This window comes from Ranitomeya variabilis, chromosome 2 (assembly GCF_051348905.1).
Source record: "Ranitomeya variabilis isolate aRanVar5 chromosome 2, aRanVar5.hap1, whole genome shotgun sequence".
Taxonomy (NCBI): domain Eukaryota; kingdom Metazoa; phylum Chordata; class Amphibia; order Anura; family Dendrobatidae; genus Ranitomeya; species Ranitomeya variabilis.
In genome coordinates, this window is record NC_135233.1 from 223,744,787 (window position 1) to 223,772,135 (window position 27,349).

The following is a 27,349-nucleotide window of genomic DNA, read 5'->3' on the forward strand; positions in this document are numbered from 1 at the left end:
TACATTTGCCTCTCTAAATGTAAATGGTCTCAATTCACCAGGCCCTAGAAGGCACACATTAGACTTTCTTAAAAAGCAGAAGACCGACATTTTAATGATCCAAGAAACCCACTTTAAACCAGAAAAACTACCTAACTTTGAAAATAATTTTTATGACAGCTGGTTCCATGCCACTACAACACAAGTGGGCTCAAGGGGAGTGTCGATAGCAATAGCTAGGGGAATACCATTTCAGGCCCATAAAACTCTGAAAGACCCGTGTGGTCGTTATATACTAGTTAAAGGCCTTCTCGCAGGGAATCAAATAACCATCTGTAGCCTATATGCTCCCAATAAAAAGCATTTGAAATGGATATTGAGAACACTTAGAACTATAGAAAATTTCAGAGAAGGAACTCTTATCATAGGGGGTGATCTAAACATCACACTAGAACCCGAGCTGGACACCACAGCGAGGAGAAGCGCGATTTCACTAAAAGATCTCACTAGAATTAAAATGCAACTTCACTCTATGCAGATGTTGGACGCCTGGAGATACTTGCACCCGACGGATCGTGACTACTCCTACTATTCTCACCCTCATAGAACCTATCATCGATTAGACTACATATTTATTCCTAGACAGCTATTCTCCAATACCCACAGCGCCAACATACTACCGAATATATATTCGGATCACTCGGTAATTACATTACAGTTAACACTAGCAAAACCCTTCAAAACGAACAGAACGTGGCAACTTAATGAATCACTATTAGATTGTCCGGAAACACGTGCACGCATCACCAAAACCATTACACAATATTTCGACCATAATGATACAGGAGAACTACCAACCTCGGTGATATGGGAAGCACATAAATCAGTTATCAGAGGGGAGCTCATTTCAATTTCCTCATTCTTAAACAAAAAAAGACAACAGGAAATAACAGAACTTTATAATGAAATATATTCACTGGAAAAACAACACAAGAAACAAACAAGCACTCAGACGATGTCTGCACTGACGTTAAAACGACAGAAACTGAAAGATATACTAAATAAAAAATCGGCAAAATGGTATGCTTCATGGCGTACCAGGATGTTCGTGCATGGGGATAAGGCCTCCAAACTTATGCTATCTAGAATAAGACACCGACAGGCCCGCACCTACATTCATGCAATTAAAAAACCTAATGGACAGTGTACCCGCAATTACCCACAAATAGAAACAGAGTTCCTAACATACTATAAGAAGTTATATAATCTACGTCCAGACGAGTCACAATCAGAAAACTTGAAAAGGAGACATGACATTAGCAACTTTTTGGCATCTTTGAAGCTACCCCACCTTTCAGAATCTCAGCAGCACCGACTGACTAAACCCTTTACCTTAGGGGAACTCCAGTCCACCCTGTCGGGGAGTAGATCTGGTAAGGCACCTGGTCCAGATGGACTTCCAGTAACTTACTACAAATCCTTTTCATCTTCTCTCCTCCCACGATTACTGAAAACGTAAAATGATATACAAGGTGGCGATTGTTTTCCCGCCCAGACGCTTGAAGCGCGGATTTCACTAATTTACAAAGATGGTAAAGATCAGGAGCTTTGTAGTAGCTACAGGCCGATTTCATTACTGAATGCTGATCTGAAATTATTTGCAAGCCTATTAGCTCACAGTATAGCTGAGTTCCTGCCGACGTTAATCTCTTTAAACCAAACAGGCTTTGTGGGAGGAAGAGAAGGAAAGGATAATACGCACAAAATTCTACATCTTATGCATTATGCGAAAATAAATAAACTCCCTCTGGTCCTTTTGGGAACGGACGCGGAGAAAGCCTTTGACAGGGTGGACTGGACCTATCTCGAGGAGACAATGAGGAGCTTTGGCTTTCCGAATCAACTGATCTCCACTATAATGAAAATGTACAGAGATCCATCGGCTCGAATAAAAATTAATGGCTCCCTGACTGATGGGTTTTCCATTAAAAATGGGACGCGTCAGGGATGTCCACTCTCCCCATTGTTATTTGTACTAACAATGGAACCGTTACTGACCGTTATACAACAGTGCCAAGAAATAGAGGGTATCAAAATAGGGAATACACATCATAAAACTGCGGCTTTCGCAGATGACCTTTTGGTCCTGATGACTAAACCCCTCAGGGGTCTGGCTGCCCTGTCAAAGATTCTAACTATCTTTGGTGATCTGTCAAATTTTAAAGTAAACATGTCCAAGTCTGAGGCCTTAAGGCCCCGTCTCACTAAGCGATTTACCAACGATCACGACCAGCGATACGACCTGGCCGTGATCGTTGGTAAGTCGCTGTGTGGTCGCTGGGGAGCTGTCACACAGACAGCTCTCTCCAGCGACCAACGATCAGGGGAACGACTTCGGCATCGTTGAAACTGTCTTCAACGATGCCGAAGTCCCCCTGCAGCACCCGGGTAACCAGGGTAAACATCGGGTTACTAAGCGCAGGGCCGCGCTTAGTAACCCGATGTTTACCCTGGTTACCAAAAAAAACAAACACTACATACTCGCCTTTCGGTGTCCAGGTCCCTTGCCGTCTGCTTCCTGCTCTGACTGAGCCGCCGTACAGTGAGAGCTGAGAGCAGAGCGCAGCGGTGACGTCACTGCTGTGCTCTCACTTCTCACTGTACGGCGGCAGTCAGTCAGTGCGGGAAGCAGACGGCAAGGGACCTGACGGACATCAGAAGGCGAGTATGTAGTGTTTGTTTTTTTTTCATTTACGCTGGTAACCAGGGTAAACATCGGGTTACTAAGTGCGGCCCTGCGCTTAGTAACCCGATGTTTACCCTGGTTACCAGTGAAGACATCGCTGGATCGGTGTCACACACACCGATTCAGCGATGTCAGCGGGGCCTCAACGACCGAAAAAAGGTCCAGGCCATTCCGACACGACCAGCGATCTCGCAGCAGGGGCCTGATCGCTGGTACGTGTCACACATAGCGAGATCGCTATGGAGGTCGCTGTTGCGTCACAAAACTTGTGACTCAGCAGCGATCTCTCTAGCGATCTCGCTATGTGAGACGGGGCCTTAACACAGCAGGGCCACAGAGTTGAATCAGTTGAAAACTTTCAAACAACCCTGACACAACAGACCAACAATCTGCTCAGCTGCCTTAATGAGCATGAAAACCAAATCCACACCATTCATTCCACCCTGGAAGACCATGAAAACCGCGAGAGACTAAACAATATTCGTATCAAAGGTCTCCCAGAGTCGGTGGCATTTGAGGCCTTAACCAAGGCTTCGATTGAAATCTTTAACAAATTATTGCTAGAAGATGACCCACATGACATGGAGATCATCAGAGTCCACAGATCTCTCCGCCCCAAACCCAGGCAGGGTGATCCTCCACGGGATGTAATTTGCCGCTTCCTTGACTATAGAACGAAAGACTTGATACTCCGCAGAGCGCGAGATTCACAGGAAATTGAATATGAAGACTCCCAAATAAGACTCTTCCAAGATTTATCTGTTACAACCCTTAAAAAACGCAGACTCTTAAAACCATTTACAGAGGCTCTTCTTCAAAAAGGGCATCGATTTCAATGGCTTTTTCCTTTTGGGATCTTTATTACTGCGGGAGACAAGAAATTTCAAGCTAGAACATCCCAGGACATCAGGGGGGTATGCGAAGCCCTGGACATCACCGTGGAGACTTATCCTGACCTGGAACCCTTCCATGCGGCTTCTCAGTATCTCCCTCTGGCAAACCCAACCCAGTGGCAATTCGCTGGAACTCCAAAATCACAAAGGCAAAAGAGGAAGTCCACTAAGTCCCCGACCCCGAAGAGCACTGGGGAAGAGGTGGGATGAGGGGACCTCCCTCTAATCTCGCCACTTTAAAATGTTCCTTTGGAGGGAATTATTCCTCCCCTCCCTTATTTTCCCCCATGTCTTGTTCCAACCTGTAAGCATTTTAGAACTGATTACCATTTTAGAGTAGTTTCTTGGGTTGGTTTGAGGTGATGAAAACCTCATAATATTCTCTCTCGGACTGGCATAAATGCCATGCAAACCACAAAATCTATTGTTCAGTTTATATCTAGTATGTTCTTCATTAAAGTTAACCCAATTTCTTTTTCTCTCCCACCTTTTATTTCATCCCTACTTTTCTCATCTTCCCTCCTCCCCTTACCTCTCCTTCACTTGCATCGTGAGTCTCCCAGAATATCTACGGTCATCAGGACGGCGTCCTCGATCCTACCATCAATTCCATTCCAATGACTACTTGCGATAAGGTAATTACATTTGCCTCTCTAAATGTAAATGGTCTCAATTCACCAGGCCCTAGAAGGCACACATTAGACTTTCTTAAAAAGCAGAAGACCGACATTTTAATGATCCAAGAAACCCACTTTAAACCAGAAAAACTACCTAACTTTGAAAATAATTTTTATGACAGCTGGTTCCATGCCACTACAACACAAGTGGGCTCAAGGGGAGTGTCGATAGCAATAGCTAGGGGAATACCATTTCAGGCCCATAAAACTCTGAAAGACCCGTGTGGTCGTTATATACTAGTTAAAGGCCTTCTCGCAGGGAATCAAATAACCATCTGTAGCCTATATGCTCCCAATAAAAAGCATTTGAAATGGATATTGAGAACACTTAGAACTATAGAAAATTTCAGAGAAGGAACTCTTATCATAGGGGGTGATCTAAACATCACACTAGAACCCGAGCTGGACACCACAGCGAGGAGAAGCGCGATTTCACTAAAAGATCTCACTAGAATTAAAATGCAACTTCACTCTATGCAGATGTTGGACGCCTGGAGATACTTGCACCCGACGGATCATGACTACTCCTACTATTCTCACCCTCATAGAACCTATCATCGATTAGACTACATATTTATTCCTAGACAGCTATTCTCCAATACCCACAGCGCCAACATACTACCGAATATATATTCGGATCACTCGGTAATTACATTACAGTTAACACTAGCAAAACCCTTCAAAACGAACAGAACGTGGCAACTTAATGAATCACTATTAGATTGTCCGGAAACACGTGCACGCATCACCAAAACCATTACACAATATTTCGACCATAATGATACAGGAGAACTACCAACCTCGGTGATATGGGAAGCACATAAATCAGTTATCAGAGGGGAGCTCATTTCAATTTCCTCATTCTTAAACAAAAAAAGACAACAGGAAATAACAGAACTTTATAATGAAATATATTCACTGGAAAAACAACACAAGAAACAAACAAGCACTCAGACGATGTCTGCACTGACGTTAAAACGACAGAAACTGAAAGATATACTAAATAAAAAATCGGCAAAATGGTATGCTTCATGGCGTACCAGGATGTTCGTGCATGGGGATAAGGCCTCCAAACTTATGCTATCTAGAATAAGACACCGACAGGCCCGCACCTACATTCATGCAATTAAAAAACCTAATGGACAGTGTACCCGCAATTACCCACAAATAGAAACAGAGTTCCTAACATACTATAAGAAGTTATATAATCTACGTCCAGACGAGTCACAATCAGAAAACTTGAAAAGGAGACATGACATTAGCAACTTTTTGGCATCTTTGAAGCTACCCCACCTTTCAGAATCTCAGCAGCACCGACTGACTAAACCCTTTACCTTAGGGGAACTCCAGTCCACCCTGTCGGGGAGTAGATCTGGTAAGGCACCTGGTCCAGATGGACTTCCAGTAACTTACTACAAATCCTTTTCATCTTCTCTCCTACCACGATTACTGAAAACGTAAAATGATATACAAGGTGGCGATTGTTTTCCCGCCCAGACGCTTGAAGCGCGGATTTCACTAATTTACAAAGATGGTAAAGATCAGGAGCTTTGTAGTAGCTACAGGCCGATTTCATTACTGAATGCTGATCTGAAATTATTTGCAAGCCTATTAGCTCACAGAATAGCTGAGTTCCTGCCGACGTAAATCTCTTTAAACCAAACAGGCTTTGTGGGAGGAAGAGAAGGAAAGGATAATACGCACAAAATTCTACATCTTATGCATTATGCGAAAATAAATAAACTCCCTCTGGTCCTTTTGGGAACGGACGCGGAGAAAGCCTTTGACAGGGTGGACTGGACCTATCTCGAGGAGACAATGAGGAGCTTTGGCTTTCCGAATCAACTGATCTCCACTATAATGAAAATGTACAGAGATCCATCGGCTCGAATAAAAATTAATGGCTCCCTGACTGATGGGTTTTCCATTAAAAATGGGACGCGTCAGGGATGTCCACTCTCCCCATTGTTATTTGTACTAACAATGGAACCGTTACTGACCGTTATACAACAGTGCCAAGAAATAGAGGGTATCAAAATAGGGAATACACATCATAAAACTGCGGCTTTCGCAGATGACCTTTTGGTCCTGATGACTAAACCCCTCAGGGGTCTGGCTGCCCTGTCAAAGATTCTAACTATCTTTGGTGATCTGTCAAATTTTAAAGTAAACATGTCCAAGTCTGAGGCCTTAAGGCCCCGTCTCACTAAGCGATTTACCAACGATCACGACCAGCGATACGACCTGGCCGTGATCGTTGGTAAGTCGCTGTGTGGTCGCTGGGGAGCTGTCACACAGACAGCTCTCCCCAGCGACCAACGATCAGGGGAACGACTTCGGCATCGTTGAAACTGTCTTCAACGATGCCGAAGTCCCCCTGCAGCACCCGGGTAACCAGGGTAAACATCGGGTTACTAAGCGCAGGGCCGCGCTTAGTAACCCGATGTTTACCCTGGTTACCAAAAAAAACAAACACTACATACTCGCCTTTCGGTGTCCAGGTCCCTTGCCGTCTGCTTCCTGCTCTGACTGAGCCGCCGTACAGTGAGAGCTGAGAGCAGAGCGCAGCGGTGACGTCACTGCTGTGCTCTCACTTCTCACTGTACGGCGGCAGTCAGTCAGTGCGGGAAGCAGACGGCAAGGGACCTGACGGACATCAGAAGGCGAGTATGTAGTGTTTGTTTTTTTTTCATTTACGCTGGTAACCAGGGTAAACATCGGGTTACTAAGCGCGGCCCTGCGCTTAGTAACCCGATGTTTACCCTGGTTACCAGTGAAGACATCGCTGGATCGGTGTCACACACAACGATTCAGCGATGTCAGCGGGGCCTCAACGACCAAAAAAAGGTCCAGGCCATTCCGACACGACCAGCGATCTCGCAGCAGGGGCCTGGTCGCTGGTACGTGTCACACATAGCGAGATCGCTATGGAGGTCGCTGTTGCGTCACAAAACTTGTGACTCAGCAGCCAGCGATCTCGCTAGCGATCTCGCTATGTGAGACGGGGCCTTTAGACTTAAATATTCCCCAACACATTCTTACTAAGGCGAAAAGCTTATATCCATTTGCATGGCCCAAACGATACATTAACTATCTAGGGATTAAAATAGGCAGAACAGATAAAGGACTATTGGAAGACAATTACCACCCGTTACTTAAACATACAATCGCAACTATCCAGTCCTGGAGGGATCCGTATCTCTCTTGGACGGGTAGAAAGAACCTAATAAAAAGTCTGATTCTGCCCAAGTTCACATATTTGTTTCAAGTACTACCCATACACATTCCCTCCACTTTCCTAGCCAGGGTTAATTCTATATTCTCTCAATATATCTGGAAAAGTACAAAACCTCGCATAGCCTTTCGTACATTGACTTTACCTAGACGCTTTGGGGGAATGGGAGCCCCAGATATAAAGAAATATTACTATGCTGCAGTACTTTCTCGGTCAGTAAGTTTAATTAGAGACTCCCAAGGAAACCTGGCAACGGATGTAGAGAAAGAAATATCCCCTATTCCTATTAGGCCACTACTATTGACCTATGCAGGGAAGCATTCATATCCCACTCACCCCAACCCACTTACACGTACGCTTATAAAAATATGGGCAAAAACACATAACATTCTTACTCCTCCTTCCTCACCGTTGCTAACCCTCTCAGATATTATAACACATTCGATTGGGAATAGAGCTAAAAAATATCCAATAGACCAAATGTTAAATGAGGGTACGCTTCTTCTACTATCAGAACTTCGTGAGAAACCTGACCTGACGAACCTAAATTTCTTACAATATTCGACACTTAAAAAAATGCTGAAAAGACTACAATATTTTTCAAATACTACGCGCAAGCTTACCCCATTTGAAACCTTGTGTGCTAAGACGTCCAGACCCACTAAGGTACTCTCCACGATCTATCAAACACTTATAACAGATGAATTAAGCATTAAGAGAGCGTACATTTTAGGTTGGGAAAAAGACTTAGGATACACTTTTTCACAGGCACAAGTGTCACACATTTATAAATACTCTCACGGACCCACAAGCTGCGTTAAAACTCAAGAAAACTCTTATAAGATAGTATCTAGATGGTATATCTCTCAAACGCAGCTTCGGACCTGGAGATTATGCCCTCATGCTGATTGTTGGAGATGCAGCTTAGAAGAGGGAGGATACCTCCATCTTTGGTGGCCATGCCCGATAGTCCGTGGTTTTTGGACAATGGTGGAGCAATTGATAAAAGATGTGATTGGGAGAGAGTTGCAACTGACACCAGAGATGGCACTCTTGAACTTTCCTGTATGGCCTAGATGCACATGGCCCACAATTTTAGCTCAAAGCATATTGGCTTCAGCCAAGTTATTGATCCCCATTTTCTGGAAAACCGCGAACGTCCCGACATATCAACAAGTATTGAGAAAAATAGATCAATTGTATCACATGGCAGAGCTTGTAGCCTTGGTGAACCATTCCATTCCTAAATTTAAAGGAATTTGGCTCCCTTGGATTACAGGTCCTTCTCAAAAAATTAGCATATAGTGTTAAATTTCATTATTTACCATAATGTAATGATTACAATTAAACTTTCATATATTATAGATTCATTATCCACCAACTGAAATTTGTCAGGTCTTTTATTGTTTTAATACTGATGATTTTGGCCTACAACTCCTGATAACCCAAAAAACCTGTCTCAATAAATTAGCATATTTCAACCGTCCAATCAAATAAAAGTGTTTTTTAATAACAAACAAAAAAACTATCAAATAATAATGTTCAGTTATGCACTCAATACTTGGTCGGGAATCCTTTGGCAGAAATGACTGCTTCAATGCGGCGTGGCATGGAGGCAATCAGCCTGTGACACTGCTGAGATGTTATGGAGGCCCAGGATGCTTCAATAGCGGCCTTAAGCTCATCCAGAGTGTTGGGTCTTGCGTCTCTCAACTGTCTCTTCACAATATCCCACAGATTCTCTATGGGGTTCAGGTCAGGAGAGTTGGCAGGCCAATTGAGCACAGTAATACCATGGTCAGTAAACCATTTACCAGTGGTTTTGGCACTGTGAGCAGGTGCCAGGAAGCATGAAGTGCTCCAAAATCTCCTGATAGCTAGCTGCATTGACCCTGCCCTTGATGAAACACAGTGGACCAACACCAGCAGCTGACATGGCACCCCACACCATCACTGACTGGGTACTTGACACTGGACTTCAGGCATTTTGGCATTTCCTTCTCCCCAGTCTTCCTCCAGACTCTGGCACCTTGATTTCCGAATGACATGCAAAATTTGCTTTCATCAGAAAAAAGTACTTGGGACCACTTAGCAACAGTCCAGTGCTGCTTCTCTGTAGCCCAGGTCAGGCGCTTCTGCCGCTGTTTCTGGTTCAAAAGTGGCTTTACCTGGGGAATGCGGCACCTGTAGCCCATTTCCTGCACACGCCTGTGCACGGTGGCTCTGGATGTTTCCACACCAGACTCAGTCCACTGCTTCCTCAGGTTCCCCAAGGTCTGGAATCGGTCCTTCTCCACAATCTTCCTCAGGGTCCGGTCACCTCTTCTCGTTGTACAGCGTTTTCTGCCACATTGTTTCCTTCCAACAGACTTACCATTGAGGTGCCTTGATACAGCACTCTGGGAACAGCCTATTTGTTGAGAAATTTCTTTCTGGGTCTTACCCTCTTGCTTGAGGGTGTCAATGATGGCCTTCTTGACATCTGTCAGGTCGCTAGTCTTACCCATGATGGGGGTTTTGAGTAATGAACCAGGCAGGGAGTTTTTAAAAGCCTCAGGTATCTTTTGCATGTGTTTAGAGTTAATTAGTTGATTCAGAAGATTAGGGTAATAGGTCGTTTAGAGAACCTTTTCTTGATATGCTAATTTATTGAGACAGGTTTTTTGGGTTATCAGGAGTTGTAGGCCAAAATCATCAGTATTAAAACAATAAAAGACCTGACAAATTTCAGTTGGTGGATAATGAATCTATAATATATGAAAGTTTAATTGTAATCATTACATTATGGTAAATAATGAAATTTAACACTATATGCTAATTTTTTGAGAAGGACCTGTATATTCAGGTCGTCTTCCGGAATCGACGTAACCAAGAACTGACTGAAACAGAGAGCTGAACTCACGATGCTACTCCCCCCCCCCCCCTACTTCCATCCCCCCCCCTTTTTCTCTTTCTTTGCTGACCTATGACTATTATACTTACTTCAGAAAATCAGTGTGTTTTTTGTATGTTTCCTTTTCCTGATGGAGAAAATTGCTGCAATTTTCTATTGATTTGTTTCAAAATGAAAGCGTTGTAAAAAGGAGCCTTTCTTTTGTTACTGTTATATTTCTAAAAGTTACTTGCTATACTGTACATCTGTTACTATACGAATGTCAATATTCTTGTTCACTTGCATTACTTTTCAATAAAAAGAACATTGAAAAGAAAAAAAGACAATATTGTTCATGATTCAGTGACAAAGTTGAAGTTACGCAGGGGATGGATCTTTCAGCAAGACAATGATCCAAAACACCGCTTCAAATCTACTCAGGCATTCATGCAGAGGAACAATTACACTGTTCTGGAATGGCCATCCCAGTCCCCAGACCTGAATATCATTGAACATCTGTGGGATCATTTGAAGAGGGCTGTCCATGCTCGGCGACCATCAAACTTATCTGAACTGGAATTGTTTTGTAAAGAGGAATGGTCAAAAATACCTTCATCCAGGATCCAGGAACTCCGTAAAAGCTACAGGAAGCGACTAGAGGCTGTTATTTTTGCAAAAGGAGGATCTACTAAATATTAATGTCACTTTTCTTGTGAGGTGCCCATACTTATGCACCTGTCAAAATTTTGTTTGAATGCAGATTGCACATTTTCTGTTAGTACAATAAACCTCATTTCAAGGCAGAAACATTACTGTGTCTAACAGTTATTAGATATATGAAACTGAAATAGCTGTTGCAAAAAAAACAATTTTTACAAAAACATTAAGCTTAAGATTAATAGGGGTGCCCAAACTTTTTCATATAACTGTATATGAAAATATTGGTATATACCTATGCAGGTGTTATTTAAGCACTTTTAAAGCACATTAGCACTTTAATTATACTGGTGTTGGTGATGGTGTTTCTTTGTTAGTCCCCCTTAGGGTCTTAAGGGAGAGTCGTCGTTGAGTGGGGGCGCCATGTCGAACTTAGGGTGCCAACCTCCACGGTGAGGAAGGGAGAGAGCACCCCCTCACTTTTTATACCTCTATCCTTTTTAGTGTTAAGTTTATATTGTTAAGATTAACTATTGTCTCCTGACCCTTCATTAGGTCATTTTTACCTAATACAATAAAAGTTATATTTTAGGGGCATTTTTTGGTTCTTTATGGTCAATAAAAGTCTATGAGAAAAAACAGATCCAGCAGAAATATTTGCGAGATCAATTTTTTTCACAAAACGACGCATTGTGACGGAAAAAGAAAGACGGAAGTGTGAAAGAGGCCTAAGTCACAGGAGGAAGAGCAGCTCTGGAGCACAAACTGCAGCTCCAACTAGTGGGACCCAACATATGAAGTGCAAAAGCATTTATCTATTATCACCAACCATACGGCGGCTATGGGGGTCTGCGGATAGGTTACATATACAATTGACAATGCAGTGGACTTACTGCATCAATCTCATTCAGGGCCTTCCACTGCTCGTAAGGGACGTTCAGAGCTTCTGCTGTCTGGATGGTGCGCTTCATATGACTGGTCCACACTTTCAGGTCTGAAATGTTCTGCGATTTTACAAAGTTGCCCAATGCATGAGCGTACTGGAAGAAATGGTGATGAAATAAAATTAAAAGTGAGTCACACTTCTGGTGATCCTAGTTCCCAAAGGACAATGCATTTGCACAATGAAACCTATTGTTTGAGGGACCCATTGCAATGTTCTTCCTCAGTTTGCTGGTGACTAGGATGATGTATGTACCGCTAAGGCCCACTGGATAGTTGGGAGACAGTCCCTCTTATGTTAGGAACTGGAGACGTGTGCACATCCCAATCTTCTGGCAGTCTTCTACGGGCAGATAGCTGAGAGCAGGACATTTCTTACCTGCTTTCCTCGAGCTGAAAGCCCAGAGTCTCCTCCAATCCTGCCCATGAGGTTGAGATCACTTTCTCCATGCCGGGATAAGTAGATGGAGCGAGGGGTCACGTGGATATTCATCAAGTAGTAAACGGTTCGGCTCTGAATGTGATCCTGGACTCTGTTCACCAGATATCTGCTCCCAACATTAAAAATCTTAATATAAGACAGATCGCTGAAAGAGAGGAACAGATAAAAAGTAGGAACAAGTGAGTCGCGGAAATGGTATCTGTCCTTTAGTGCATATAGAATATCATTGTTCTCGGCAAAACGTGTACAGTTAAACAGGATGATGTGCTGCCCAGAACAAGGATTTTCTAGAAGCGTAAAAATTAGTTTCACCTAACGAATGAGTATTTTGCACGTTTGTCAAGTGATTTAATTGTGCGTTTAAGGAAAAACAAATCTGACTTCAAGAAGCCAAGAGTCCCAAGATCACGTACTGGGGATACATAACAAAGTTTGGCTATAACACACTATGCCCAAACATGAGGAGGAGGATGTAGACTTACGGCTGCATGGAAGCTAATGTTCCCTGTGATGCACTAACGTGAGACACGGGCATGCAATGGGGTTTGTATGGGAAGGCGGCACGTTATCAGTAAGAAGGAGGTCATCTCCCTCTGTTTTCAGGCAATCCAGCTGTAGCCGGCTCTAAATCCATCCTTAGCTTGGACTTTGAGTTTCCCTGCTGTGACATTAGGGATAATATGTCACCATGTAAAATATGTGCTTCAACTGTTGCTTTTCCAACATATGGACAATACATTAGTGTGAAAAAGTTTTAGGCAGGTGTCAAAAATATGCTCAAAGTAAAAGTGCTTTCACAAATAGAAGTGATAATAGCTTATTATTTTCAATTAACAAATTGCAAAGTGAAAGAATAAAAGAGAAATCTAAATCCCATCAATATTTGGTGACCGCCCGTCGCCTCCGTCCCTTCTACAGGTACTTGTATACAGATCTGTGAAGGAGCAGTAGGCCATCTCTGTTTTTGCTGTGGACAACAAGAAGACAAGTCCCAAAGAGAAAACTACCATCTCTCACGTCCTGAGGGCTCGGTCACACAAGAGTGATTTTCTCGTACAAAAAAATTGACCCAAATTACATCAGATTTTGGTCCGAGTGTCATCAGTTCATCTCTGATGGCAAAAACAAAGTTTCTCCATCTTCTCCTATCAGTCCATGAAAGTCAGAGGGCACATGAATGGTATCTGAGTGCTGTCCAATTTTCTCACGGGCCCTTAGATTTGCATTGTCGATTTTGATCCAATTCTCAGCTCAAAATTGGACATGTGTCCGTGATTCTGCGTGAACCTCCTGGTCTACAAAATAAATCACGGACATGTGAAGAGCCCCATAGGCATCACAGGTACAAGTGCTATTCGTGAAAAAACATGCAAGAAAAACTGACGTGTGCATGAGGCATAAAGGTCAGGGCACGCAACATCTTCTAAGGCTAGTTTCACATTTGCGTTTAAAAACGCAGCGTTTTTAACGGAAACGCAGGTGGTGAAAAAACGCATGTAAACGCGTGCAAACGCTGCGTTTTTTAGACGTATGCGTTTTTGCATGCGTTAAAAAAATGTGGCGTTTTGCCGCGTTTACATGCGTTTTTTCATGCGTTTGCGTTTTTGAAACGCATGCTGAGAAGTGTGTGACAGCTGCCAATCATCTGCCTCATGAACTGCAGCCTGGGAACTTTTTCCCATGCTCGACGTCATATGAGGACATCCAGCAGGGGGCGCATCACCGCGACTGAAGGTAACTATAGGTCATTGACCTACATTACCTTCATTCCCCGGGGTTTACAGGCACGAGCACAGCTGCATTATAGCAGAGCTCCTGCCTGTAAAATATTTTAACCCCTTCAGATGGATTTACATCGTGGGACGTTACAGATCTACGGAAGGTATGTACCGTATATTGTTGGTTTATTATTTTTAATTTGTTACAGAACGATGGTCTTCAGGTGGATTGAGAGAGCAATAAAATATTACAACAACCTGTGTGTTTATTTCATTAAAATACTTTGCAATATTGTGTGTGTGTTTTTTTTAACCATTTCATACAATTGGATTAATAATGGATAGGTGTCATAATTGACGCCTCTCCATTATTAATCTGGTTTAATGTCACCTTACAATAGCAAGGTGACATTAACCCTTCATTACCCCATATCCCACCGCTACACGGGAGTGGGAAGAGAGTGGCCAAGTGCCAGAATAGGCGCATCTTCCAGATGTGCCTTTTCTGGGGTGGCTGGGGGCAGATGTTTGTAGCCAGGGGGGGGCAATAACCATGGACCCTCTCTAGGCTATTAATACCTGCCCTCAGTCACTGGCTTTACCACTCTGGCGGAGAAAATTGCGCGGGAGCCCACGCCAATTTTTTCCGCAATTTAACCCTTAAAATTAATAGCTACAGCGCCGAAATTTTGCACATACACACTACTAACATTAGTAGTGTGGAATATGCAAAAAAAATGGGGATATGAGATGGTTTACTGTATGTAAACCATGTCTCATATCATGTCGGGTTTAGGCAGGAGAAATGAAAAGCCGGCAATTGAATTACCGGCTTTAGGGGTAGGGGTAGGGTTAGGGGTAGGGTTAGGGTTAGGATCCCTTTATCACCTTGATGGTGGGGGGTGGCTTATCAGTGTGTATTCTTGTTTTTTTCTATAAAAACGCATGCGTTTTTAACGCAAACAAACGCATGTGCTTAAAAACGCATGCGTTTACATAGACAGCAATACGTTTTTTTGCTGCAAAAAAACGCCTCTAGAAATTACTACATGTTGCATTTCCGCAACAAAATGCAAGCATGGAAAAAACGCATGCGTTGTCAAACGCGGCAAAACGCATGCAAAAAAACGCATGCGTTTTTTAATGTTAAGTATAGGGGAAAAAACGCATGCGTTTTTTTGCGGTAAAGCGCAGTGGCAAAAAACGCAGATCTGAAACCAGCCTAAGTGTCAGGACATTTTATTTTTTTTTTTTGCATTTTTTCAATATTTTTGGCTCATCCTTTACTGGCGTTTACTCGGACTCCCATGACAGCACGACGAGAGAGGGGATCCGCCCATCAGGAACAGGAAACCTACAGATACAAAAGGGTGGCACCTCTCCCATGCATCAGTTGGTTTCCTGTTCCTGAAGGGACGGGTGCCTACAGAAGGAGCCCAGGCCGGCCGAATCTGGTAGCGGGGGAAGCTCCTACCTCGGCCGGTGGGGAGATCCCTGGAGACGCCACGGTGCTCCTTGCTGGACTGCACGTCGGTGGTGTTCGCAGCAGGGAGCGGAGTCCGGAGGATTTCCTGCCTCCATCAGCGTCAGCGCCGGTAAGTTTTTTTTTCCCATCCATTGGCAGTGCAGCGGTGCGGCGTGCATGCGGGGTGCCGGCGTCAGGACAGTGGGGGCGAGCACCCGGAGCGCTGCGATCCGTCCCTGGCGTCCTGCACCGCTCTCAGCGTGTCCTGGAGCGTTTCCGGGTGCGGTGACGTGGGGGGGGCGGAGTTAGTAGCCGCTTCCGGGTCGCCGGATGTCTGCGCATGCGCGGTCAATCCAAAATGGCGGCGCCCATCGCATCCTGAACGCCGGTTTTCCCACAAGGCTTACTGCCCTCCCTGCTGTGTCCTGGGCCAATAGGGATAGCGCTGGCCCATCTGCTGACCGGATCCAAGGGGGATTTAAGCAGGTGACAACTTTAGAACCTTGCTTTTGGCCGCAATTCGTCATGGAGAGTGGTGGTGAGCAGCAGCAGCTGCTGGATGATGTGCGTCAGAAGCCCAAAGAGAAGGAACATGTCAGAAGCGACCAGTCCAGTCGTAAAAGCTCATACGGGCAGGGATCCAGAGCTTCGACTAGGAAAGAACCCCCTCGTATTCTGGTACTTTACTTTGGCGGGCACGGGTATGTGATCTACGTGAAAGTTCACTCTGTGACGCGGGCCCCTTATACTTTATCATTCTAGGGGAAGAAGAGTACGGACAAGTCAAAACATAAGGAATGTGCCCTCTGTGGAGTCCCCTTACCAGATTCTTGTCCCAAAAAATTATGTGCCCCCTGTATACAACAGACGGTGAGGTCTACAGGAGTGGTTGGGTGGAAGTGACATTAGGTCAGATAGTAGTTATCACCTATATTGTCCTCCCCTAGGTAGCGGAAGAGACTGTGAGTGCGGCAAACCTGAAGGAGATGATCCGTATGGAAGTAAGGGAATCCCTACGGTCCCTATCCCAAGCGGGAGGTTCAAAATATAAGACCCCCCTGGACTCTAATTCTTCGGAGGAAGAAAGAGAAGAGAGTGCCTATCACTCTAGTCCTTCCTCCTCTTCATCAGATGAAGACTCTGGACGATTCTGTCTACCCCTGGATAGGATTGACAAAGTGGTCAAATCTGTTAGAGGCACAATGGGTATAGAAGAACCCAAACCGCAGCCCTCAAAACAAGAGCTGATGTTCAGCGGATTGGATCGTAAAAAACATAGATCTTTTCCGGTGAACGAGAAGATCCAAGACTTGATCCTCTGGGAATGGAAGAAACCGGAAAAAAAGGGTTCCTTACCGCCAGCATTAAATCGCAGGTACCCTTTTGATGATCCGGTTGTGGATACGTGGGATAAAGCCCCTAAGTTGGATGCGGCAGTGGCAAAAGCATCAAAGAAAGCCTCGTTGCCATTTGAGGATATGGGGACCCTCAAGGACCCCCTTGACAGGAAGGTAGATACTTTCCTTAAAGGTACCTGGGAGACAGCGGCTGGATCTCTGAGACCAGCAGTTGCCGCGACATGTACAGCCAGGTCTTTAATGGTCTGGCTGGATCAGTTAGAGTCCCAGCTCAAGGACGGCGCTTCCAGAGATACTATTCTGAAAGCTCTGCCAAAAGGAGAAAAATTCAGAGCAATGATTTATAAAACAAAACTTTAATTGCCATAAATAGTACAAAAATATATATCAAAACATTACATTATTTAATGACTAGAGCACAGGATGAATGTCCCAGGAATGCTGGAAAAGCGCCCATCCCCCCACTCCCCCAGATGTAAATACCCTTGTAATGGTATGCATAAGGAAAAGCACCTACATTATCCAACCAAGGTCACCCCAAAACAGTGGGATTCTATAATAATGCCATTAAGTATGGTGGTGGAAAAAAGGTGCTAGCACTTACCACTACACAGAGGTAGGAGGGGGCGGTCGGGCGATGGTCCCCAACGCACGTTTCGTGGCCACCAGTGCCACTTCCTCAGGGGGATAACCATATACTGCCTAACAGGACCTTAAAATAGCCCTTGGCCCCGGTCACATGGTACACAGCAGCCAATCACAGTGGCACCATCGGCACATGCGCACTGTGTCCGGCAGGTCCCGGCAGTGAAACTCAGCGTCATACCAGGTGCGCACGCCCAGGGCAAAAAAATGCCCGGAGCGCACACACCGAGCCCTAAGACGCCGGTCCACACAGGGACAGGACGAATCACAGCGCGATGCGCACGGCCACTGATGAGGGAAGATACTAAGATGCACAATATAGATATAAAAGCTACTCCCTCCACATCCACTACTCATAGCTACTACCAATACAGGACAATTGAGGACCCATCAAAAATACAGCTCATAATAAAAACCGGTAAATAAATAAATATACAAAGTGGAACTAAGCCGTATTCTATACATCGGCTTCACATTATAGTGGGAAAGGTGCATCGCTTCAGTATAACAGTCTCCATAGTAAGAATGTTTGTCCCATTTTCTCTGAAGCAGATGTCTTGATGAGTCCACTTTGCCCCGATTTGGATGGTATCCACGCTGGTTACTTGAACGGAGCCAAGGACATATTCAAAAGGCAAACCTTAAGGCCTCGGATCAATTGTTATCACTAATAATGTAAATAAACCAGAGGTTAAAATCACAAACACAAACATAAAAACAAATGCTAAAACCAAAAAATCCCGAACCATACAGGGGATAAGGACGCCCAGGGCTGGAAGGGTCATATATTTAAATACAAAAGGAAGCAGAGAATGACACCTTGGCACACACAAATAAGGAATAAACAATAAGGAGTACAAACGGTACCAGGGATTCCCAGCCAGTCTCCCATGTTGGTCCTTGCCTAGCCTCAAGCTGCTTAGCATTTGCGATCTGACGAGGGCAGGCACATTCAGCTTAGTGTGGCCATTAAGTACTCATAAATAGGGAGCAAAGCTTAAAGCCTCATTCAGACCCGCTGGTGACATAGTACCAAGTCTAACTATCCACCTAGTTTCTTTTTGTGTTAGAAGTTTTTTATTGTCCCCACCCCGAATACCCAAGTGCAAGGCATCAATACCCCTCACCTTTAATAGATTTGCATTGCACTTATGGTGCCGCAAAAAATGTCGTGGAATGGGTTTAAGGTCCGACGTGTCGGTCACTGTCTTGGCCGCACCAATGTCCCGGACATGCTCACGGACACGGACTCTCAGCTCCCGTGTGGTAAGGCCTATGTAAATCATAGGACACGGGCATGTCGCATAGTAGATTACATTAGTTGTGCTGCATGAGATCCGTTCCCTGATGTCAAATTCTCTCGTTCCATCAGTAGAAGTGAAACTGGAGTATCGCAGGACATTGGTGCAGGCAAGACAGTGCCCGCACGGGAAACACCCCAAAGTGGGGCCCCTCGAACCAAATGGGTTACTCGGACTGGGGACATAGTGGCTACGCACCAGCAGGTCATTCAAATTTTTGCATCTCCTAGAGGTCATCTGAGGGTATGGGCCAAGGGAGGCCGCCAGGGAGGGCTCAGCCCCAAGAACTGACCAGTGCTTAGCAAGGATGGAGCGCATCCCATTCCACTCATGATTGTACGTAGAAATAAAGCGAATGGTGCCAGCCCCATCCCTGCCAATCTGCCGGTCACGTGGATGCAGTAGAGTCTCACGTGGGGTCTTTCTGGCGCGATCATAACCATGTTTTATGGATCGCCGGCTATACCCCCGAGCCAAAAATCGGTCCCTGAGATCAGAGGCCTGTGCCTCAAATTTTGACTCAGAGGAGCAGATTCGCCGCATCCTCAGGAATTGTCCGATCGGGACGGCCCTAACCGTGGACGGATCATGTGCCGATGAGGCATGCAACAGTGCGTTAACAGAGGTCGACTTCCTGAAGACATCCGCCTGGATACGACGATGGTTGTCGATCTCAAGACGGACGTCCAGAAAGTCGACCGCAACCTCACTGTAAACGTGCGTAAGTTTGATATTAAGAGTGTTGTTATTCACAGCACCCATAAAGTCCTGGAGCTGCTGGACAGTCCCATCCCACAAAAAAAGAATGTCATCAATGAAGCGATACCAGCACAGCACATAGGAGGCGGCCGGTGGGCCCTCGTCGCCAAAAAGGAATCTCTCCCAATAACCAAGGAAGAGATTAGCATACGAAGGCGCACAGGCCGCGCCCATGGCTGTGCCGCGCTTCTGTAAATAAAAAACGTCTTTAAAGACGAAAAAATTGTGTGTGAGAACAAAGTCCAGCAGCTCAAGTATCAATCCACGTAAAGGGCCGTCCAGATCGGAGGTCCCGAGGAAGAAGCGAACCGTCTCCAACCCACAAGAGTGTTCTATGCAAGTATACAGCCCTTCAACGTCAGCAGTGACGAGAAGGGTTGCTTTGTCCACAATTCAGAATGCTGCGGCCTTTCTATCGGACGCATCAGTGGACTCAGTCAGAATGGCAGCTAGAGCGGCAGGACTCTCCAACGCGGCTCGGAGAGCCTTATGGTTGAAGTGCTGGTCAGGCGACATTCAATCCAGAACTAAACTCTGCGCCATCCCGTGTAAAGGAGAATATCTCTGTGGTCCAACCCTGGATGAGTTGCTGGAGAAAGCGGGGGATGACAAGAAGAAATTTCCTAATCTGTCTTCAGCATCCTACCGTCAGCCCTTCAATAGAAGGAGATTTGGTCGCGGAAAGAAGCGCGGGTCCTCACCCTCTAGAGAGAGTTTTAGATGGGAGGATAGATGCGGAAGAGGTACGGGCTACATGTTTCGCCGTTCCTCAAAAGAACAGAAAAAAACGGACCAATGACTAGCAATCCCTGTGGGGGGTAGACTGTCAGCATTTTCCTCAGCATGGTTTGACATTACGAACAGTAAATGGGTCCGAGGCATTATATCAAAAGGTCTAAGGCTGGACTTCGATCACTGGCCTCGAAATAAATTTAAGTTAACCCCTTTACGTTCCTCCCCCCTTGAACAAGCAGCCTTGGAAGCAGAGGTCATGGACTTATGCTCTAAAAATGTTTTGATTGAAATCCCAGAATCAGAAAGAGGAAGGGGATTTTACTCTCCTCTTTTTCTGATCAAGAAACCAGACAGATCGTTTAGAACGATCATAAATCTCAAGTGCCTTAATGAGTTTCTGGTCAATGAAACGTTCAAAATGGAAACAATCAGTTCAACAATAAAAATGTTGTTTAAACACTGCTTCATGGTAGTTGTAGATTTAAAGGACGCATACTATCATGTTCCGATACATGAAGACTTCCAGAGATTCCTAAGAGTAGCCGTGTCAATGGGGGGACAGATTCGTCATTTCCAGTTCAGAGCTCTTCCCTTTGGCTTATCAGCTGCTCCTAGGGTGTTTACCAAGTTAGTGGCCGAAGTCATGGCACACTTACGAGAGTCTGACATCCTTATTGTCCCCTATTTGGATGATTTCCTTATAGTAGGGAGTTCAGCAGACCATTGCCTTTCACAACTAAAAACGGCCACAACCAAACTTGGAACATCTGGGGTGGATCATAAATTATGAAAAATCCCGATTACAGCCCCCAAAAATACAGAGATTCTTAGGGCTATTGTTAAATTCGGAAACCCAACAGTGTTGTCTTCCGCCCGACAAGTTGTTACACATCCAACAACAGGTGTCTAGGGCAATTGATAAACCATCCATGACCCTTAGACAGGCTATGTCACTGTTAGGATCTCTAACCTCATGCATTTCCGCTGTCCGTTGGGCCCAATTTCACACCAGACCTTTACAATCCGAGGTACTGGTTAATGATAGAGTTTTACAAGGGTCTTTGCAGAGTCAGATTACTTTGGGTCCAAAAGCTCTTACATCTCTTAGATGGTGGCTAAACAATGACAATTTATCGGCGGGAGTTCCCTGGGTGACACAGGTGACACATATTGTAACAACAGACGCTAGCCCTTCGGGTTGGGGAGCACACATGGATGACATGATAGTTCAGGGTCTATGGGACTCCATAACATCAGCCTCCTCCAACCAAAGAGAGTTAATGGCAATTGAACTTTCAGTTAAAAAATTCCTCATATATCTGCAGGGTCACAATGTCAAGATCCTCTCGGACAACCAGGTGGCGGTCGCATACATAAATCACCAGGGTGGAACTCATTCCGAATCACTGATGAGAGTGGCGGATCGTCTATTCCAGACAGCGGAGAACCATTTTCTATCTTTAACCGCACTGCATATAAGAGAAAAAGAAAATGTGAAAGCAGACTTTCTAAGCCGCAACACCTTAAGACAAGGGGAGTGGTCTCTAAACAGTCTCGTGTTCAACCAGATTGTCCACAAATGGGGACATCCAGAGGTGGATTTATTTGCCACCAAGGACAACCGAAAGACAATAAAATTCTGTTCCCTAAATCCCAGGGAGAATCCTCTGGCGGTAGACGCCTTTCTGATCAATTGGGATTTTCGGCTGGCTTATGCGTTCCCCCCGCTAGGCCTGATACCTCTGGTAATCAGGAAGATAAGAGAAGATCGGGCAAGAGTTATATTGATTGCCCCATTCTGGCCCAGAAGGGCCTGGTTCACCTGGCTCAGGATCATGTCAGTGGAGGACCCCTGGGTGCTTCCGGACATTCCAGATTTACTCTACCAGGGTCCGATCAGCCATCCACAAGTAAAGAGTCTCCATTTAACGGCATGGAGTTTGAGAGGGCGTTACTGAAAAACAAAGGGTTCTCCCCAAATTTAATTGAGACCCTTATGAAAAGTAGGAAACAGATAACGACAACAATCTACGCTAGAACCTGGCGGAAATTCCTGGCCTCTTCTGATTTTAATTTAGAAGAAGGAATACCTATAAAACAGATCTTAGAATTCCTGCAAAAAGGCTTAGAGCTAAATCTATCCACTAGTACTCTAAAGGTACAGGTCTCGGCCCTAGGGGCCCTGTTTTCCTGTAACATCGCCAATAATTATTGGATCTCAAGGTTCATTAAAGCATCTAGTAGAGCTAGACCCATACATAAGGATAGATCTATGCCTTGGGATCTCAACCTAGTCCTGTCAGGATTGACTAGAGAGCCGTTTGAACCATTACAATCAGCTTCAATTAAGGCCTTATCCCTTAAGACAGCATTTTTGGTAGCAATAACATCTGCCCGTAGGGTAGGAGACATACAAGCTCTCTCCAGGCTTCCCCCTTATACAGAGTTTCTGCCGGATAGGGTAGTCCTCAGACCGGACCCGGCCTATTTACCAAAAGTGTCATCACGGTTTCACAGGTCACAGGAGATAGTTTTACCGTCTTTCCTTCCCAATCCCTCCAACCCTAAAGAAGAGCTACTCCATACGTTAGACGTTAGGAGATGCCTGTTAGAATACATCTCTGTTACCGATACATGGAAGAAAGATAATGCGTTATTTTTATCTTTCCAAAGTCCTAGAAAGGGTCTCAGGGTATCAAAGTACACACTAGCGAAGTGGATTAGGGAGGCTATCTCTTTGGCTTATACTGCAGGTGGGGGTCCGACTCTGCAGAATCTGAGGGCGCATTCCACCAGGGCCATGGCTACATCCTGGGCGGAAAAATCTTGAGTATCAATCGACCAGATATGTAAGGCGGCCACATGGTCATCCCCGTCCACCTTCTTTAAACACTATAGGTTGGATTTGGGGGCCTCCTCTGATCTCACCTTCGGGTTAAGGGTGCTGCAAGCTATAGTCCCTCCCTAAGGTATTGTTACATCTCTGTAAATCTCTCGTAGTGCTGTCATGGGAGTCCGAGTAAAGCATTAAGCTACTTACGGGTAGCGGCATTTCTCGGAGGCCCATGACAGCACCCTTAGTTCCCTCCTTATTCACGTGGGGGTTGCACCTCCTATAATGTATATATCTCACGTATGATACCCAGTTCCAATATATGGGTTATAATATTGTATATAAACTGTATATAATGTATATTTTTGTGTGCCACTAACCGCGGTAGTCCTCTCAAGGCTCTGAAATACAACTGATGCAGGGGAGAGGTGCCGCCCTTTTGTATCTGTAGGTTTCCTGTTCCTGATGGGCGGATCCCCTCTCTCGTCGTGCTGTCATGGGCCTCCGAGAAATGCCGCTACCCGTAAGTAGCTTAATGCTTTTCCAATTATTTTTTTTCCTCCAATCAATAATGAAAAAAAAAAAACACTAGCAGTGAAGTGAAAAATGGTGAAAAATCCACCTGGACATTCTTGGAGCATTCCCATTGACTTGTACTGTAAAGTAGAGATTGTCTTCCGATCTTAGGAACGGTCCGCTCACTTATAGCCGCTTGACCTCTACAAGTTAAGACACTCAAAAGCCTGAACATACGAACATCGAAGCATTTCTATGTAAAAATGACTATGTTCATTCTTTTCAGCGTTTTCTGAGCGCTTTTTCAGGCGGCTTTTACAGAAGAACCTCCTGAAAAAGACATAGTTTGAACACACCCACACACCCTTAGGCATCAGATACGCAAAACTTGCAGCCCAATAAACAGCCTGTTCGGGTCAGGAGCCATCTTTCCTGACTCCACCATGCATATGAATGTGCGACCAAGCAGTCTTGTGTTTTCAATAGGCATAGAGGAAAAAAAAAAGATGCTGCCAGATGTAGTCAGCGGCTTCTTAAAAGGATCAGGTGAGGACATGTCAACCTCCTGATCCTCTATCTGACTGGAAAGTCAAGAGTTGCCCATATAGATGGCCGACTGGTCCCATTGAAATCTATCTAGATAAGTACCTTCAGGCTAAGTCATAGCTAAAAGATTACCTATCCAAGTCGTCATGCAACGGCTGATAATTCATCTGATAGCATTCAATACGTTTGAGGAAATCTTCCACCACTTTTTCCCGATCACAGTCCTTATAGTCCGGACTCGATAACTTCACTTGCTAGAGGGAAAAAAGGAAATAATATAAATGAAAAAAATGTAAGAATGGTTTCCGGCACATCATTATTTCCATCTATGATCCATGGAGCTTACTGTGATATTTTCAGCAATGATGTCTGGATCATCGCAGATCGATTCAATGAAGAAAACCTTATGAGTGGAAAAAAAGAGAGAAGTTATTGAATAACACAGTCCAAAGTAACAAACCCGCACTGGCCCATAGCCAACAATCAGCAGTCACCTTTACCCGGCCGATTTACACGGCCTCTCTATGGGTGGGAATCCTGTAATTTTTGTCAGTCACTGAATATAGAAAATACACAACAAAATACAATAAAATTGTTCAGCCATGTCCCCCCTCCTCCCCTCAATTATGCCTGTGGCTGTTAGACAGTTGGCTGCAGCAGGAGCCTCCCCCCTCTGTCCTGTCTACAGTAGATAGTCAAGGCCAGCCCCCTCAGCCATTCCCCAGCTGTACATGGAAAGATCAGGAGGAAATAATCCCATATCCCCAGTTTTGGGATCATGACAAACGATAGGAGAAGGTTCTCTCCTGTTGACCTGCACCTTTTGATTTCTAGGTTTAGGGTTCCTTTCTTGAACCAGAGACGGAAATCTGTAGACAGCGCTGTTTTAGATAAAGACACTCCTAGGGTTAGCTGTATGATCGATGCCATGTGTACTCGTGTAAATCCCAGACATTGTCCAGGGTTCATTATGGGGATTATAAACGGATTACTCTCGCCAGTGGATTATTTGATCCCTCGATGTATGGCTGGCCGTGCAGTAAAGCGTGGCGACGTTCACTTTAATGCTGCTCGCCAGGCCTAAGTGTACTAATTACACTCCCGGATACAAAACTGAAGATCAATTCACTACTACCAATTATCCATGGCAAAAATGGTATTTTGCAATGGACTTAGTTTATTTATAGCCAGACATATGACACAAGAGCGTCTATGAGGACAGGGTAGTAAAGAGCACGGGCTCCACACATATTACATCACCGCTAATGCAAAGCTGCCAGGGCACAAAACCTTGTAATCTAGTAGAAAAAAAACCATATCTGTGCATTGGCTAAAATAAATCAATATAATGGGACATTTTCCTATCCTCACTGCCCCATTGGGACTCCAACTGCTTTGACCCTCCAGATCGCCACAATGCAGATTGGACATTGTTAGCAAACCCTCGTGACATGCCACCAGTGCCTACCCTAAAACCGCCCCTTTAATTATTCAGAGGGATTATTTTGTCATTTGTGGAAAGTAAATCCCCAATGACCACCAATATAAAAATCTTGCCAAACCAAGCACAGGCGTTCGGTGCATCCTAGGAGTGGCCAAATCGTACGTTGTGTTCCTACCAGCTTGTTTTCCTTCTGTCTACACTCTTCTATTTCTTGATTGACAGGAGCTGGAGGAAGGTGGAGATAGATGCAAATCAAGTAGGAGGAAAGGTCTCTGAACCTCTTGGTCAAGCTAAGGGTGCTTTGAACGTTTGTGCTTGGTTGGGACAGTCATTTTTTGCTGACCTAATTTAATGGGGTATTCCTGCGCCGCTCGTTTCCACATCATAGGTGATGGGTCCACGATTGGCAGGTATCACGTATGTGTCTTACTAATGACTAGGAACTATGCATGTGTCTTTGGCAGGAGTGTGGGGTCTTCCCATTACCAGCACTGCTCGCCTCTGATGAAGTGAGCAGCACTGGGCAACAACTTTAATTGTCAACTCCACAAAACAACCCACATTATAGAATCAGGAGGCTCCAATGTGTATAAGCGGCTCCTTGTAGACAGTACCTTGAAGCCACGCTCCTTGGCAAACTGCAGGATCATGGCTCTTCTTTCTCTAGTGGTGTTGGTGGCATCAAAGACCTAAAATATAGATTTCAATCCATTACATATCCGTGCAGAGCGACTCCATATATCTGGGAATTAAAGGGATGTGCAATCATATGAATGGCCGCCACGTCATACCGCATTTTCCCCTGTGGCATGCTGCGTCTTCCCCTGCAAAGGGATTGTACCTAATGATCGCCCACCAGTCCAATCGTGGGATTACACCTGGATCCTCAGCTTTTAGGAAGTTTTCACAACACAGCAGACGAGCTACATGGCAAACACATCTCTGCTACATCGCACGTATTTTATCACAATACTTACGGCTACTTGTCCCTGTTCCCTGGTCAGATAAGTATGGACGTCTCTCAGGGCGTTCAGTGCACACTGCCTGTAAAAGATCACGGACAAGGCTTAGGTCAACAATGGCTGTCAATCAAGAAAGAGGAGGTGTGAGTGCCTGTGCTTGGTTTGATCAGTCATTTTGTGATATGATCATAGGAATTAAGATCCATTTCTGTGGTCGCTTGTGACACAGGAGATCTGCCACTTACTTTCCAGCATCCCTGGCTCTTCTTTCGATTAGGCGACCTGGCTCGATGATGTTGTACCAGGCCGGCTAATCAAAAGAAGAGGCAGGGATACCGCAGGAAAGAGTCCAGCGGCCACATATTACTGACGTGGCCTATGCACTGCACTGATTAACCCCATATCTGTAGGTTAATGTCATTTTTTCCCCTTTAAGGTCACCCTTTTTGTGCCTGCTAGGAACCAAAATAATATCTCAGGAGAGCTGCATTAAATGGCAGTCTTAATAAATGCTTGTATTTCCTTTGGGGGGGGGGGGGGAATCTGGATCATCTTCCCTTATAACTGCGTTGTGCAGTCCCTCAGTTATTCTTCCTAGAGATGTATGAATAAAGTGACATCTGG

General features: G+C 44.9%; 1 protein-coding gene across 5 annotated transcripts in view; it reads right to left on the reverse strand.

Annotated features, from left to right (window-relative positions):
- Positions 1–27,349, reverse strand: part of PFKFB1 (6-phosphofructo-2-kinase/fructose-2,6-biphosphatase 1) — a 724,603-nt gene that overhangs the window by 670,320 nt on the left and 26,934 nt on the right. For all 5 annotated transcript variants that reach the window (XR_013221158.1, XM_077283752.1, XM_077283753.1 and 2 more), the window contains 6 exons: positions 26,741–26,807; positions 26,378–26,452; positions 24,666–24,722; positions 24,452–24,573; positions 12,381–12,588; positions 11,953–12,099 (listed from right to left, as the gene is read on the reverse strand). Coding sequence is in view for 4 of the 5 variants with exons in the window: in XM_077283752.1 (XP_077139867.1) it covers positions 11,953–12,099; positions 12,381–12,588; positions 24,452–24,573; positions 24,666–24,722; positions 26,378–26,452; positions 26,741–26,807 (676 nt within the window). In the remaining variant the exon portion in view is untranslated. The remainder of the gene's footprint in view (positions 1–11,952; positions 12,100–12,380; positions 12,589–24,451; positions 24,574–24,665; positions 24,723–26,377; positions 26,453–26,740; positions 26,808–27,349) is intronic.